Consider the following 17,684-nt stretch of genomic DNA (forward strand, 5'->3'; position numbering starts at 1 on the left):
CCATAATTACAAAATGAAAACAACAGAACTCGATTCCTAATGCAATGTGAGGATGGGGTGCACTCTCAGTGTTGCCACAAGGGAAGCTGTAGCCATCTCTTTCAGGTTCAGCTACTGTCATGACAGAGCAACAGAAAGTCTTGCTATGCAAGTTAGATAAATTTAGTTAAACTGTCAAAATGTTCATAGCTAGCACTTGAATAACAACATATCTGGCTTAATGGCATGTTTATGACATTGAAAAGGTAACTATCACCCCCTTGAGTACTGAGGTTTGTTACCGCCACAAGAATGCACGCTAAGTACATAGAATGGAACAGCGCTTGCAAACATTAACGTCTGTCTTCGCATGCTTGCGCAGAGTATATTTCTGGACAAAGGCTTGAAAAGACCCACCATAATTGAATTGGCTGTTGGACTTCTCACAGTTGATGATGTTGAATCGATAACGAACTCCCGGGCGCATATTGCCCACTTCAAAATAAAACCACTGGTGATAGTGATTACTGTTGATATCAGAGTTCAGGATCAAGTCATACTCAAACCTGGGGATAGAAACAGGTCATACACAGAAGGGAAAGATTAAAACTGGCCTTTTCATTTGATGAAAACCATTTTTAAAACAGAAAAAGGTTTGTATGAAATCAATTCTGCACATACTTTCGGATCTGTATTGCTTTGCGAAGGTTTCCAGACTCAAATTTAGAGTTGAACTTGAGGGACTCCCCGTTGTCAAGAATTGGACAACTAAAAAGAGCAGAGTTTAAGAAATATAAACAAGAAATGTTAAGATGTGAAGACCCATGCTTTTTGAATGACTCCATGAAACACAAGTCAGGGTTTGTCTGAAATTATAACAATGCTGCCTTATCAGGCAGTACCCAGAAGCAAGGAGACATCAGGTCAAGTCTGTATCAAATGTCTCTGCAACATCCTGTTTACCAAGATGCCTTTATTTTGTTGTTTTTTTAGACAGTAGACTTTGTCAGTTCGAACCAGTCTGGCCATTCTCTGTTGACCTCTCTCATCAACATGGCATTTCCGTCCACAGAGCTGCCACTCACTGGATGTTTTGTTTTTGCCACCATTCTGAGTAAATTCTAGAGACTGTTGCATGTGAAAATCCCAGGAGATCAGCAGTTACAGAAATACTCAAACCAGCCCGTCTGCTATATTTGTGATAGCCTAGGACTGTGTCACTTATTAGAAAGTTCATATTCTTAATCTGAGGTTGAAAGTAATCCAGAGTGCGTAATTTTATAATTCGCTAGCAATCTAGTAACAGCTGTGCCCTGTTTGATTGACAGGCGGCGTATGTGTGTGTGTGTGTGCTGAAAATGTTCGCTCTAATGCGCCTGAATGTTCAAATACATTTCAAAATTCTGCCAAAATGCCCGTCTTGGTGAGGTATTCATGTAAACATAGAGAGCGATGTCTAAAGTGAATGTAAACAGCGGAGAAAAAAGCGGATTTGTATTACAATGTCGGACTTGTAAGTATAAATGTAAGCTAATAGACCTGCTGCTGTCTAGTGTGTCATTATAATAATCAAACAACCAGAACAAGAAAACGAGAAAACACTCACTGCTCTAGAATACCAGAATATGAGGGTGAGTAAATCATGACACCCAATTTTTGGGTGAACTATTTCTTTAAAAGAATCATGTAAAACTCTGTCATTTTTTTTCTTATTTTTTTTCTCCCAATTTGGAATGCCCAATTCCCAATGTGCTTTTAAGTCCTCGTGGTCGCGTAGTGAATCGCCTCAGTCCGGGTGGCGGAGGACGAATCCCAGTTGCCTCCGCGTCTGAGACCGTCAACCCACGCATCTTATCACATGGCTTGTTGAGCGCTGCAGCCATGGAGACATAGCGCGTGTGGAGGCTTCACACTATCCACTGCGGCAACCACGCTCAACTCACCACGCGCCCCACTGAGAACGAACCACATTTTAGCGACCACGAGGAGTTTACCCCATGTGGCTCTACCCTCCCTAGCAACCTGGCCAATTTGGTTGCTAAGGAGATCTGACTGGAGTCACTCAGCACACCCTGGGATTCGAACTAGCGAGCTAGCTAACTCCAGGAGTGGTAGCCAGCGTATTTTACCACTGAGCTACCCAGGTCCAACTCTGTCTGTTAAGCCACTGACTCACTGGACAGCTTCCTTGTGTTTTGTAAACACTCATTGTTAAAGTTCATACTGACCTCTGATTGTCTAAGTCATACACGACTCTATCGAGTATGTCACTGGGGTGAATGAGCCTCTCAATATCCTGGAAGATCTTCGTTCTGCTGAAAAAGAAAAATTTTGCTTTGTATCTTTTAAAAAGTCTACGATTTATAGTGAAAAAGTCAGGTCCGCCTCACCTCTGCACGCCATAAGCCCTCTCTAGTATGGGCTCGCGGAGGTTAAGTGCCACATGGCCAAAGTAATCGGGGTATGCCACCTCTGTGTATGCGGGCACTGAGCGGGTGCCCTTCACCATCTCTAAGTAGAGATCAGGATCGTGTAGCGGCAGCAGTGCAGCTGTATCTGGCACCTCAATTACCGCCTGGTCCCCGCTCTCCTCCTGTGGCCCGTCCCCAGATTCTCCATTCACAGAGACATCACCGTCCAGAACCAGCTGACCCAAACTACATGCCAGATCAGGGTTGGGTTTGCCCTCTAGGGTCTTTGATATGGAGATGCTGTCCAGCTCCAGAGGGGAGTCATTTGACCGTGGTGGCTGAATGTTCTTTGGCCGTCTGTTTTGCGTGGTGGGAATGATGAGGGGGTGATGACGATTTGGGTCAAAGCTTGATGGAGGCATGACAGATCCAGGGCTTTGAAAGTCATTATCCTGAGACAAAGCAGAAACATTTGCTTTAAACAGTGATTCGCCCAAATGATGGAGAGAAGTGAGCAGTGCACTGTAAAAAGTTATTTTCTTCCTCAGTATTTTTGTTTTGTTTTCCATTAAAAATCCAATTCACTAAAGGAATTATGCAGATTAAAAATCTGTGCTGAACACAATTTGCACACGGAATTCTGACCTTGCAGGCCGATTCTTAGCGCTATATAGTGGAGAACGCAGCAGACCACCGTTATCTGACACATTCTGGTGGGACTGTAAAGCATCACTCCACTACTGTGATTCTGATACCTGAATTATCTCTTTAACATGCTGGAAATGCACTTGACTACACTGTGCATCTGGATTTATGATAGGTTAAATCTCTTTAACATCATTTGATCACTATTTGATAAATTACTGCTGATATGATCGATAGAAAATGTACAAAAACATCTATTTAAAAAAAAATCATTTTACCACCTGCTTCCATCTAGCAGTAATTGTGCGCTGTAAATTGCGGCGGGAAATTTTTTGGGAATGAAGAGCGATCTATTCTATAATGAGCCTAATTTACATAGAAAGGAGGTGTGTTTACATGCAAAGGAATGACAAGGACTTTATTTCAATACTCAAAATGCAATGCTGATTGTGCCTGCTTAAACTAAATTGTGGGTGGATGGTGAATAAGAACATCACGAGCAAAAGTGGTGCAACCGTTTAGTGAATTTGCCCATAAATCTTGTTTGATTTCTCTGTAGCAAGACTTAACGTCATATGTAATTTTGCTTCTCAAGAAAATGTATATTGTTTAAAGATGTTTACCTGTATATATTTTACTGGAAAACAAGACAAATACACTTACTAAGAAACATTTTTCTTGCAGTGTGGAAGTGGCAAGAATTAAATGAAAATGTTGAGTTACCAAGAACTAAAAATTGTCATAAAGATGCATGTGAATTTTACTGCTAAAGATACAAAAGTATATACGTATTTGATAGGATTCAAGCTCTTTTGACTTGGGATAGTAATCAACCACCCAGGGTTGTTTCCCGATAACGATGCATCTTAGGTCTTGCAAGCATTCTCTACGTGCAAAGTTATGACCATTCTTTCCTTTTTCACATGCATTTCCCAAAACTGGACGAACGCTCAATGACACACATTATGTCCATATGTAAAGTGCTGAAATGTGACTCGTCATTGTAATGCTCGATACAGTGACCCCAACAAGTTTTGGGACAAAATATGAGATTTGTCTTTTGAAACCCTCCTCCTCCCCAGTTCCACTGGTCTAGACCTTCTTCAGGGAGATCATAAGTATGTCTAATTGTGTAGCAGCAGTATGTCTTACATGCTCGACACATCATGTTAGAGTATGTTCGAAGCAGTAGAAAGTCTTTGTAATTGCTTTGCAGTAGCAGCGTGAGCAGATCTAGTCCGCCAAGACTAAACCCACAAACTTGTCACATCCACTAAAATACTTTAAAATTTGTTCTGGCAGTTGTCCTGACTGAAATATGTGGGCTAACATTGTAAATACTTAGAATTTACCTCGCTAGGAAATGGTAAAGTTATTCTGTTAAATACTCAAACTAATTAACTACATAATTAAATATATAGTTTTGTAATCATTTAGTGCAGAACGATCTATTTTCTATTACGCAGTCACTGCTTTGTTCATCATACTGTGGGCACATTTGCAATGTTTCGTTTTCACAAATTCAGTGCTTCCATTCATTGCACGCTTCCATTGTCATGGTCTTGTTGAGTCTGCTTGTTTGCTCTAGCTTGTGATTACATGTTCTCTCTGTTGGGTTCAGGTGTCGCTGGCTCATGTAATCAGCGTTGCCATGGAATCCTTGATTGTTTCCATGGTAACACTGATCCTTCCAGCTTGCTGCGAGCGAGCGGCACCTGATCGCCATTAGTTCCTTGGCTATATCTACCTCACTCTGTTTTGTGTTCATTGCTCGATTGTTTTGTTTGAGTCCTGTTATTTGCCATTCTCTCCCTCTGCCCTAGTATACCCTGTATCGTGTACTGTGTTTTGGTTACCAGTCTGCGCTGTGTGTGCCGGGATTGTGGTTACCATCCTGCCTGTTGCCTCGCCTACTTTGACGCTGATCCTGAGTTCCCCTCAGTGATACCTCACTGCACCGGAACTGCTCTGCACACGACCACTACGCACGCAAGCCTATGAACACTACTCTCTGAGGATTCCTCGAGGATCTACACTACACTACCGCTACGAACACACCATCCTTCTCCACGCTGCAGTTGGTGCTGTGGTTCCCCCATTGAAGCTTTACCAGCCTAGCTGTGTTTATTTAATAAATCTGATCATTGTCTCCACACTTGGATCTTTTGTCTCATTCTTCCTGACATCCATGGTCAATGAATTATGTTAATGGCAGCTGTTATCCACTGAGGCCCTGTGAATGGTCCAACACAATGACAATGTTGAGTATAACAAGGTTTATCGTGTTGGAAAGTGCACACTAGGTCGTGCTGCACAACAATGCAGTGTTGCAGGCGACAATGCCCTTGGGTGTCAGAGTGGAAGAAGAGGTGGGAAAAGAGGAGGAAGGTGGGAAGACGAGCCAAGATAGACATCTCCATTCCCTCTGAATTTAACAATTATGCTGCCAATGCGGTCGTGCACACAAATTCATTTAAGTCATTTATTAATTTAGGCCTAATCATTTTTTCTTTCATTTATCTATTTTATGGCTTTATTTTAAATGAGAAGTATTTTGTTATTATTTACGAGTATACATTAGATAATAAAAATAGGCCTATATGATTGATATAAGCACACCTAAATAATTATATTATCTTTAAATAAAAATAAACAAACTTGAAAATTAAAGTATCTTGGTCACACTGTATAGCTACTACTGCATAAAGTGTAAAAATCTCAACATGGACTGTAATAAATTATATTAAGTGTAACTTCGTGATTGACATGCAGGTGTCTGCATAAGTCAAAGTCCTTACGATACTCTTAAGTGCTCTACGATTACTCCAAAGCACTTGTAGAACTACAAAGATTTTCAAGTACTACTTTAGTTATAATGCTTTTGGGAAACAGACCGTAATTCTAAGATGATTTGTACAATCGTTTCTAGTATCTACTTTATGATGCTTTTGGGAAACGAGGCCCAGAACACCCTAGAAACTGAATAGTACTGCCACACAGAACACGTTAGCAACTGCGTAGCAACGACTTGGCAACAAAAACTCTAACATCCTCAATATATGAGATCAATACTGTTGTCAAGTCAAAACTCACCTTAAAATACTGTGTGAATTCAAGACAGAAACGCTCATAGACTCTCAGTTCATCAAACGGACGCGACTGCATCTGTCTGGGACGTAATTTGTTGATATCCGTCTCTATGTCATCATTCTATATAGAAAAAAAAAAAATAGAATCTTTACAAAATCAAATGTCCAGTAATTTTGATAGATGATTCTACAAAATTCTGAACTTTATTTAGGACAATGAAAATAAACAGTTGTCATTGTATAGGATTGAGAAAAAACTGTGCGTTCAAAAAAGTTCTATAACTATTCTATAAAAATTTCAGTTAATTAATTAATTGATGATTAATTGATTCATTAGCTGATATTAGGTCATTTTAACCATGCCTACTTAAGCCGATTTACAGAAGGTGTAGCTGGTCCTTGTGTCAGTTATATATATATATATATATATATATATATATATATATATATATATATATATATATATATATATATATATATATATATATATCAGAATCAGAATCAGCTTTATTGCCAAGTATGCTTACACACACAAGGAATTTGTCTTTGTGACAGGGGTTTCCAGTGTACAACAATACAAAAACAGCAACAAGACATAGATAATAATAAAAAATAAAAAAAATGTATACACATACGTACATACACAGTCAGACACACACATACATACACACATACACATACGTAGTGCAATTGAATACAAATCTGTTATCTGTTATGTACAGTGCAAATACAAATCTGTTATGTACAGTGCAAATGTTTTTTTTTTTTTTTTTTCAGAGAAATTAAATGGCAGAAGAGGTTGGATGTGTTGGATAAATATAAAAAAAGACTAAACTGTTGATTGCACATAGTTATTGCTCTATGGGGCAGTTTTAACTGTTCATGAGATGGATAGCCTGAGGGAAAAAACTGTTCCTGTGCCTGACGGTTCTGGTGCTCAGAGCTCTGAAGCGTCAGCCAGAAGGCAACAGTAAGTCAAAAAGGTAGTGGGCAGGGTGAGTGGGGTACAGAGTGATTTTTCTAGCCTTTTTCCTCACTCTGGAAGTGTACAGTTCTTGAAAGGGGTGGGGGGGGGGGGGGGCAAGGGGCAACCAATAATCCTCTCAGCAGTCCGAACTGTCCTTTGTAGTCTTCTGATGTCTGATTTCATAGCTGAACCAAACCAGACAGTTATTGAAGTGCAGAGGACAGACTCAATGACCGCTGAGTAGAACTGTATCAGCAGCGCCTGTGGCAGGTTGAACTTCCTTAGCTGGCGAAGGAAGTACAACCTTTGCTGGGCTTTTTTCACAATGGAGTCAATGTGTGTCTCCCACTTCAGGTCCTGTGAGATGGTAGTGCCCAGGAACCTGAATGACTCCACTGCTGCCACAGTGCTGTTTAGAATGGTGAGGGGGGGTCAGTGTTGGGGTGTTCCTCCTAAAGTCCACAATCATTTCCACCGTTTTGAGCGTGTTCAGCTCAAGGTTGTTTTGACTGCACCAGACAGCCAGCTGTTCAACCTCCCTTCTGTATGCAGACTCATCGTCATCTCGGATGAGGCCGATGACATTGGTGTCATCTGCAAACTTCAGGAGCTTGAGAGAGGGGTCCTTGGTGATGGGTCATTGGTGTAGAGGGAGAAGAGTAGTGGGGAGAGCACACATCCCTGGGGGGCATCAGTGCTGATTGTACAGGTGCTGGAAGTGAGTTTCCCCTGTCTCACAAGCTGCTGCATGTCCGTCAGAAAGCTGGTAATCCACTGACAGATAGACATGGGAGCAGAGAGTTGGTGTAATTTATTCTGGAGTATAACTGGGATGATGGTGTTGAAAGCCGAACTGAAGTCCACAAAAAAGATCCTTGCATATGTCCCTGGTCTGTCCAGATGTTGCAAGATATGATGCAATCCCATGTAGACTGCATCATCCACAGACCTGTTTGCTCGATAAGCAAATTAAAGGGGATCTAGAAAGGGTCCAGTGATGTTCTTCAGGTGGGCCAACACCAGTCTCTCAAATGACTTCATGACCACAGACGTCAGGGCGACAGGTCTGTAGTCATTAAGTCCTGTGATTTTTGGTTTCTTTGGGATGGGGATGATAGTGGAACGTTTGAAGCAGCATGGGACTTCACACTGCTCCAGTGATCTATTGAAGATCTGTGTGAAGATGGGGGCCAGCTGGTTAGCACAGGATCGAAGACACGCTGGTGAGACGCCATCTGGGCCTGAAGATTGCCTCGTCTTTTGTTTCCGAAAGACGCAACTCACATCATCTTCACAGATCTTAAGTGCAGGTTGAGTAGCAGGAGGGGGGAGGAGGGGGGTTGCAGGAGGTGTTGGTGTTTGTGTGAAGTGAAGGTCAGAGTGGATGTGGGTGTGGGGTGTGAGATTGGGCCTTTCAAATCTACAGTAGAACACATTCAGGTCGTCAGCCAGTTGTTGGTCCACCACAGGGTTGGGGGTAGGAGTCCTGTAATTTGTGAGTTGTTTCATGCCACTCCACACTGATGCAAGGTCGTTAGCTGAAAACTTGTTTTTCAGCTTCTCAGAGTATCTTCTTTTAGCCACTCTGATTTCCCTGATCAGTGTGTTTCTGACCTGATTGTACAAGACTTTATCCCCACCACTGTAAGCAGCCTCTTTGGCCTGATGAAGCTGCCTGAGCTCTGCTGTAAACCACGGTTTGTCGTTGTTGAACTGTAAATAAGTCCTAGTAGGAATGACATATCCTCACAGAAACTGATATATGATGTAACAGTATTTGTGAGCTCGTCCAGGTCTGTGGCTGCAGTCTCAAAACACTCCAATCCGTGCACTCGAAGCAGGCCTGTAGTTCCCGCTCTGCTTCATTGGTCTCTTTACAGTCCTTACTACTGGCTTGGTTGATTTTAATTTCTGCCTGTACGTTGGAAGAAGGTGAACCAGACAGTGATCAGAGAGTCCCAAAGCTGCTCTAGGGACAGAGTGATATGCATCCTTTATTGTTGTGTAACAAAGATCCAGTATGTTCCTGTCTCTGGTGGGGCATGTAATGTGCTGTTTGTATTTGGGCAGTTCACGTGTGAGATTTTCTTTGTTAAAATCCCCAAGAATAATAATAACTGAGTCCGGGTATTGTTGTTCCGTGTCTGTGATTTGATCAGCCAGCTGTTGCAGCACCGCATTCAAACACGTGTTTGGTGCGATATACACACTCACCAGAATAAACAAGGAAAACTCCCGCGGCACGTAGAAAGGCTTACAGTTAATAAAGAGCACTTCCAAATTAGGACAGCACATCCTCTTTAAAGTTGTTAACGGTGTACACCAACTTTCATTGATGTAAAAGCATTTTCCAACACCTCACGTTTTCCCCGTTAACTCAGCGATGCGATCCGTTCTGAACAGCTGGAAGCCCGGCAGATGTAACGCGCTGTCTGGAATGGCTTCACTCAGCCAGGTTTCTGTGAAGCACAAGGCAGCAGAGGTTGAAAAGTCCTTGTTTGTGCGGGGTGAGGAGATGTAGTTTGTCCGTTTTGTTAGGAAGAGAGCGGAGATTCGCAAGATGAATGCTCGGCAGCGTTGTTCGAAAGCCCTGCCGACGGAGTTTGACCAGCGCACCGGCTCGTCTTCCTCGCCTGCGTCTCCTGAACAACAAAGCCGCGCCTCCAACTAAAATGTCCAGCAAAACGTCTGAATATTCAAAAACCAGGAAAAGACTGTCTGGTATAAGCTGTCGAATGTTCAGCAGTTTGTCTCTGGTAAAACTGACTGAAAAAAGATTACTAAACACAGGACAAACAAACAAAAACAACAAAAAAAATAGGAGCGCTCCACTCCTATTATATATATATATATATATATATATATATATCAAATTTTTAGTGAATTTTGAATAAATATTGAATATAATATGTTTTTAATTTGAGCAATTTTGTGCACACCCTATCTGCTATTGCTAAATTGTTTTATATGTGTAAATCTCACAAAAACTGTAGAAATGTAATACGATTTACCCACATACATTACACGATAAAGACCATCGGCCACTCTGCTCTCTAAATATTGGCATTAGCCATTGAAAATCCCATATTGGTTGACCAGTAGCACTGTAGTACCTGTGTTTTGTGACCCGTTTCATCATCCTCATTTTCCGTGTCATTTTCTGTGTCAACCTCTGTGGCTTCATTCTCATCACTCTCGTCAACAACATCATCCACTAACACACAACACACAAAGATACATTTCCACATTAAAGAACTCGAGATACTGTACATTTAATATCAGTTTACCATGAACAGCATTACTACTAAGAAGAAAAAAGACTGGAAGAGGAAAAAATTTATATTAAGGCAAAAGTTAGAGTTACAGTGGCCCCAAGAAGTATTTCGAAACTAAAATAAAAAATAAAATAAATAAATAACACACATATATATATATATATATACTGTATGTGTGTTAGTGGAACAGATCCATATTTCAGTCAGGACAACTGCCGGAACACATTTTTAAGTATTTTAAGGGATGTGACAAGTTAGTGGGTTTGGTCTTGGCAGACTAGATCTGCTTACGCTACTGTAAAGCAATTACAAAGACTTGCTACTGCTAGAACTTACTCAGGCATGCTGTGTCGGGCATGTAAGACATGCTGCTGCTGCACAATTAGACATATTTACAGTCTACCTGAAGCAGATTTAGACAGGTGATGCTAGGGAGGAGGAAGGTTTCAAAGACTAAACTCTCATATTTTGTCCCAATACTTTTTGGGGTCACTATATCAAGTATGTCTTTTTACCTCCTGGAGGCAGGCTGTAAAGCTGTGCAACTGGTCCACCAGCTAGTATGCGTGGTAGTGGGTACTGATAGACACTTTTAATGGTAGGCAGTGGTAGGCGGTTCTTTGGAAAGCACTTCCTCATAATTAGGCTGGATGTATTGACCAGAGGATCTAGTGTCCGGACGGGTAGGCACTCCTAAACACATTACAGTTAGAGTTAATATTTCTAATGTATACAGTTCATCTAAGTATACAGTATGTAGTAATGTATATGTAGTAAACCTATTTGGCACATTCCAATAAAATCAAGAGTTGGATAAAATATCACCCAATGCTTTAGTTTCATACAGTGGATGTGTTATAAAGGATCCTCATGCCGTTGGCATCTATGAAGGCCTTCCTGCCAAGTTTAATGTTTGTGAGGTTTTTAATACATCCCAGAATGCTCTTGCGAATGATCATGTGACGATGGCGTGTGTCATTACGGTGCCAATCCTGGTAGATGGCTAGTAGAGTGGGAATATACCCTCTGTCCACTGCCCACCGTGCATTCATTTCTAAACAGCACACACACAAGATGCCCGAGTTATACAGACTTTCAAATTCAATTATGTGTAAAATACAGTACACTGTATGTGTAATAATGTGTAAAAAATAACACAATTATGTTACAATAAACTGTATATAATATTATCCTCCATTGGATGTTAATTGTATAATAAGTTGTGAAAAAAAATCTGAACTCATGAATATGGCACCAAAACGTTAATGTATTGTATAATGACATATAATCCTAGAAGTAAGGTGGTCAATCTCAAGAAAACATGTCCAGGTCACATTTCACCCAAAAATCAAAGACAAAAAAGAAGAAAAAATTATATAAATAACATATATGTTTATTTTTTATAAATAATTCTCATTTTTCTCAATTATTGTTTTTAATTATGTACAGTATAAACACTTTACAATTTAGGTAATATATAAAACAATTGCTTAAAATAACGTCATAATGCACAAATTCTCAATGGTCCTAAACTAGACCTCATTTTCTTCATGTACAATTTAAGTTCTTCTGTCTTTCTTTAGATTTTGAGGTGATATATAAGCTGGACATGTTCTTTACAGGTTTCATGAGATTCACCCAAGGAAGCATCTTACTGGACTTCAGTAATGCTGCTAGTGTGTCCAAGGCCACCCTGTTTAGGAAAAAGAACAAAAATAAATCAGGATACATTTTTTTTTTTTTTTAAGTTCATATTTTGTTGTCATAGTGTGAGCAATATTTAAAAATCAGTAATATTCCAGTAACAATTTGGCAAAATATGCATCAGATTTCTATCAGATCTGGTAAACAAAACACACACTACCGTACATACTTGAGCAAAGTGGTGCTCTTTTTGCTGAAGGGTCCAATGATTTCAAACATGAGCTCCAAAGCACCACTCTTTCCCAGAGAAACTGCATTTACCACTACAGGAAAACACAGAAAGACCTACATGATGGAGTGGTTCACTGTTGCGATGCTCAATTTATTGGTGAACATATCGGTGTAGACGTTTCTTTATTGTTTTGCTATTTAATTAGGCCAAAGTTGGAAGCAGATCAGGCCTTGTTTTCCCAATTTACACAGTAAATTCTATGCCATTTTACAAATGTATTAAATATTTGATGCCAAAATTCACATGAAGCAAAACATCAATATAACATATTTTTACTTTGAAAACAAAACCAGACCAAAACACGTTTATGGGATTTTTTTTTATTTACAAAAAAAAAACTGTATTAAAATACTTTTTTTTTCTTAAAACGTACGTTTATCAACAAGATAGAATTACTGCTTATACAGTATTTATTAGCCTATATGACAATGTTTACTTTAAAGTGTTTCTATTGTAATATATTGTAGATTATAGTAAGAGTGCATGTTTTGTTTCCCTTGTGTGTTTGTGTGAGCTGAAAGCACAGACATTTCAAAATAAGAGTCTCCGCTGTATTTCGGGCTTGCTTACAGTTAAAAGTCCAGCGTTATGAACCAAATATTTTTTTATGGTTGTTATTAGGATTTTAATTGCAAAATAAACTGCATCTGGGATTTTATTCATTTTGGACTATTGTAGCCTTTATGTCTTTGCCTGTCATGGTAAGAAAAGACAAAATACATTTTTTACATTCAATAAATCGATTTTAAAAACTATCAGCCGATTAATCTGCTATCTGCCTTTTCCACCAGCTTAGTTATCGGTATCGGCAAAATCCACTATCGGTCGACCTCTAGCCTGGATTTTAAAAAGTATGACTTTTTTCAACCCTCTAAAATACATTTTCATTCATTTTAAATTGTGAGCAGTATTTTGCACTCCAAGAGACCTCACTAAGGAGCACATAAAATGAATGTACAGCATGTCAGTGAACTTACAGTTGCCTGAGTAAACCCGCAGCACCTGTAGGCATGGCAACAGTAGCTTGTGGTTCTGCAGATTGTGTTTTGCTTGATTCACTGTCACATTCAGCGCCCCGTTCAGACGCGCTTTAACACCAAACTTCCTGTCTGAAGAGGAAGTGATGTCATCTAAAAGTGACCAGTGCCAATTGCAGGGAACTTAATCAATATTCAACTTCAAAACAGTTAAATGACACATTTATACTTTAGTTAATAACATGAGAAAATTATTTGACTGTACCAAACCAGATATCTTATAAACTCATCTTAGCTCATCAGGTCAGCAAAGCATATGGTATTGTATGTCTCAACATACAATAATGTGGTTTGCTTTACTGCAATTATGTGTGTGGATTTGCTGTCTTACCTTTCGGGCCGACTTTAAACAGTAAAGTGTGAATGTGCAGCATTAGTTCTTCATTTAGAGGGTCTTTGCTGGAGCTCACCAGCAGCTGCAGCAGAATTGCTGTTCCTCCCTTAGACACAAACACTCCGGTCCTGCGTCCTCCACCTACCACAACAAAAACAACAGTTACAGACAAACCAACATTACACTGGATTCAACAATCTGCCTTTCTGTCCTTCAGACACAGAGTGTTTTGACTGGTGTGTCCTGATTACGCCAATACTAGTTCCATGCACAATGTGACTCTTTATTAATATATTAATAAGAAAATATAAGGCAAACTAAATAAATCACTCTACAAATTGACATATGTAAAATATCAGCTTAATAATAAAGATAATAATAATACAATAATTATACATTTGACTAATTATAAAATTAAAATGAAATATTTACAATACTCGTGTAAAAGTATAATTGGTTTTAAGAGGATGAAAATTTTGCTGGGCAAATGGTTAAAGAAAAGCAATAGCACAATCATTTCTAAATACACAATTAACAAGTTGCATTTAAAAAGAAACAAATATTTATTATTTTGCTATTTTTAACTACATTTTAAACAAATAAATCCTTGTTTAAAATAAATTAAATAATTATTTATTTTTAATATGTTTTTAATAATTAAAACAAAATATTTGTCAATTTGTGGTTTATATAAAAAAATATTTTCAAATGAATAAATTGATAGTTGACTCCATTGTTTGTAAGTGGCACTCCTTTTCCTCCAATACTTTTAGCTACAAAGTACAACGTTTAAAAGCATAATTACCATACTGCATAGATCACACTGCAGCCAACCTATCAAAGCAACTAGACAGCCCAAAACATCATACAAAAATTTACAAATATGACACCTTTTACATGACACAAGTCAAATTAATCCATATAAATCATCAACTGAGAATTTAAAACACTTACCCACTGTCAACAATTCATTCAAAATACTGAGGACGTTCAGGGTGGTCTGCAAATCCCCTGTATTCTGAATGGACAGAATCAAGCGGATTAATAACCGAATAGCACTTTAATACATAACTTATGAATAACTTGATCTACAGATGAAATTAATGTGATTGGATATCAGTTGTCAATGCTGGTACCTCTAGAGTAGAGAGAATAACATCCATCCCACTGGAGCCTTTAGACATCACCTCCTTACGGGTCTTCTCTAAAACATTACAGAACACATACTGTTAACAATTAGCCTATAATTCAACTGCTTTATTCAAAATAATGTAAGTACATATACTGTATGTTACATAACAATAATTGGCCGCTCATTGTCGTACTGTAGATTGTTGATACTTTTATCTAGACATTTCATAATTGTTTCAATAAATGCATAAATAACTGTGTTTTTCATTTTAAGTTACCAAATTAAGTTACCAGATACTTTCTGTTTTACAGGGATCTCCCCAGAGCAATTTCGGATTAAGTGCCTTTTGAACCGGTTTGAACCGGTGATTACTAGACTAATCAACACTCACTGTAATTTACAGTACATTTTAGGAATTGAAACCTGCATTTAAAGTTCTGCTTTATATATTCTCAAAAACTTCTCTATTTGGGCTTGAGATTTCTATGAGAATATCTGTCTTTTTCTTATACATGTTCATTGAGGCTGTCACATTCATTCATATTTAAAACCTAATAGTCAAGTAGGCTATAACTCAAGAAATGTCTCTTTGGCACAGGCTTGGAAACCTAAGCGTTTAAGTGTTTTTTATGACGCAGGCCTCAAATGGCTGAGATGTTTTGGTATGGTATCTGGCCAACAAAGAGATAAGTGTGTGTGTGTGTGGAAAGTATATGCCCAATGTAAGGAACAACTGAAATATAGTTTTGTGGTGTTTGTGTATGAATAGCCATGAAATTCAAACCCAAACAAAAACAAAAAGCAAAAACTAACAAAAATACAAACAAACAACTCTAAACCAAATTCAAAAACAAAACCAACACAACACAAAAAAACAAAACAAATATAGCTGCAGCAGCAATACCGGGGCCAAGCACCAGCATGGCAACCACTGCACAACACCAAGCACACACTAAAGAACACAGAGATCAAATGACAAAGAAAAAAATAAATAATAATAATTTTTCAAGGCACCCAAGGGTGGGTTTGAACCTGCAACTTTCTGTTCAACAATCCAGTTGACAGTCCACTATACTACAGAGGCACAACATTGACAGTCACCAATGGGACATAACAGGCTGAGAATTAGCACAACCACAGTTGCCTGAGTCAGCTTTGCATTTGCAGTCAAAGTTGAGAGCATAAAATTGTTGCAGAGATAATGTTTTTGATACATCAAAGCGGTTTAAACTGAAGCAGGAATTTGAAAACCCTGCATTAGAGAAAGCAAAACATAAAGACTCAAAGGTAAACAGAATTAAAAATTGTAAAAGTGTTCTGAAGCAGACTCAAACTTGTACCCTTCTGAGCCATAGTCCAATGCTCTTACCACTAGGCCACAGAGATTGTACATTTCGACTATTCCAAAGAGAATTTCCAAGCTGAGAGTACGAAAAGATAGCTTAGAAAGTCTTGTTAAAGCAATTTTGAATTCAAACAGGAATTCCGCAATGTAGTACAGCATATGTAGTAATAAGCACAACATGAAGACTCAGTGAACAAAAAAGTAAAATTTTTAAAACCGTCTTTAGCAGGAATCAAACTCACAAACTTTTGAGCCATAGTCCAATGCTTTAACCACTAGGCCAATCAGCTTACACAACCAAACATTGCCAAAGACACATTCCAAGCCACAAATACAAAACGATTGCTGATAAAAAATTGTTAAAGATAACTGATGTTGAATTTAAGAAGGAATTATGCCATGTAGCACAGCTTACATAGTAGTAAGCACATCATGAAGACTCAGAGGTCAATAGATGTATACAATTAAAAACCACCCTTAGTTAAAATAGAACTCACATGCTAACTGATTAGCATGCTAGCTGATTAACATGCTAAGCTAATATTGCCTATGGATAGCATTGTGATCAAATAGCCTAACAAATGTGCTGGTTACCATGCTAACTGTTCAGCATGCTAAGCTAATGTTGTCTACAGATAGCATTGTGATCAAATAGCATTACAAATACATTGGATTGCATGCTAACTTATTAGCATACTAACATAATAGCATGCTAACTTATTAGCATTTTAACCAATTAGCATGCTAAGCTAATGTTGCCCTATGGATAGCATGGTGATAAAATAGCCTTATAAGACAGAAAACCCATCAGTTAGCATGTTAACCAATTAGCATGCTAAGTTATCATAGCATGTAGCATGATACCTATGCTAAACAGACCATGTTCTTTTAAACTACAGGTGATGCTATCTCCAAACTTCTCAATCCTTTCAAAAGATATCACTCCCATATATATCAGAAGAGCAAAACTAAGACAAAGACCTCCACTACAGTATAACATCAACTCTAACACCAACACGTGGAAATCAAACCCACGACCCTCAAAACTACAACTGAAGTCAGAAGTTTACATACACTTAGGTTGAAGTCATTAAAACTAATTTTTTAACCACTCCACAGATTTAATATTAGCAAACTATAGTTTTGGCAAGTCGTTTATAACATCTACTTTGTGCATGACATGAGTAATTTTTCCAACAATTGTTTACAGACAGATTGTTTCACTTTTAATTGACTATATCACAATTCCAGTGGGTCAGAAGTTTACATACACTAAGTTAACTGTGTCTTTAAGCAGCTTGGAAAATTCCAGAAAATTATGTCAAGCCTTTAGACAATTAGCCAATTAGCTTCTGATAGGAGGTGTACTGAATTGGAGGTGTACCTGTGGATGTATTTTAAGGCTTCAAACTCAGTGCCTCTTTGCTTGAAATCATGGGAAAATCAAAAGAAATCAGCCAAGACCTCAGAAAAAAAAATTGTGGACCTACACAAGTCTGGTTCATCCTTGGGAGCAATTTCCAAATGCCTGAAG

The 17,684-nt window shown here is 38.6% G+C and overlaps 1 protein-coding gene across 8 annotated transcripts in view; it reads right to left on the reverse strand.

Annotated features, from left to right (window-relative positions):
* The window catches only part of LOC127414439 (cytosolic carboxypeptidase 1), an 80,255-nt gene that overhangs the window by 50,768 nt on the left and 11,803 nt on the right, over positions 1–17,684 (reverse strand). For 5 of the 8 annotated variants that reach the window (XR_007892798.1, XR_007892799.1, XM_051652449.1 and 2 more), the window contains exons 4-17: positions 14,810–14,877; positions 14,628–14,691; positions 13,671–13,814; positions 13,280–13,432; positions 12,240–12,333; positions 12,022–12,059; positions 11,212–11,420; positions 10,882–11,059; positions 10,205–10,305; positions 6,129–6,245; positions 2,370–2,842; positions 2,208–2,294; positions 661–747; positions 397–545 (exon numbers count right to left, since the gene is read on the reverse strand). Coding sequence is in view for 6 of the 8 variants with exons in the window: in XM_051652449.1 (XP_051508409.1) it covers positions 397–545; positions 661–747; positions 2,208–2,294; positions 2,370–2,842; positions 6,129–6,245; positions 10,205–10,305; positions 10,882–11,059; positions 11,212–11,420; positions 12,022–12,059; positions 12,240–12,333; positions 13,280–13,432; positions 13,671–13,814; positions 14,628–14,691; positions 14,810–14,877 (1,962 nt within the window). In the remaining 2 variants the exon portion in view is untranslated. The remainder of the gene's footprint in view (positions 1–396; positions 546–660; positions 748–2,207; positions 2,295–2,369; positions 2,843–6,128; positions 6,246–10,204; positions 10,306–10,881; positions 11,060–11,211; positions 11,421–12,021; positions 12,060–12,239; positions 12,334–13,279; positions 13,433–13,670; positions 13,815–14,627; positions 14,692–14,809; positions 14,878–17,684) is intronic. The other 3 variants (XM_051652451.1, XM_051652450.1, XM_051652452.1) reach the window with 3 other exon arrangements.

Source organism: Myxocyprinus asiaticus, chromosome 24, assembly GCF_019703515.2.
Source record: "Myxocyprinus asiaticus isolate MX2 ecotype Aquarium Trade chromosome 24, UBuf_Myxa_2, whole genome shotgun sequence".
In the NCBI taxonomy this organism is placed as follows: Eukaryota; Metazoa; Chordata; class Actinopteri; order Cypriniformes; family Catostomidae; genus Myxocyprinus; species Myxocyprinus asiaticus.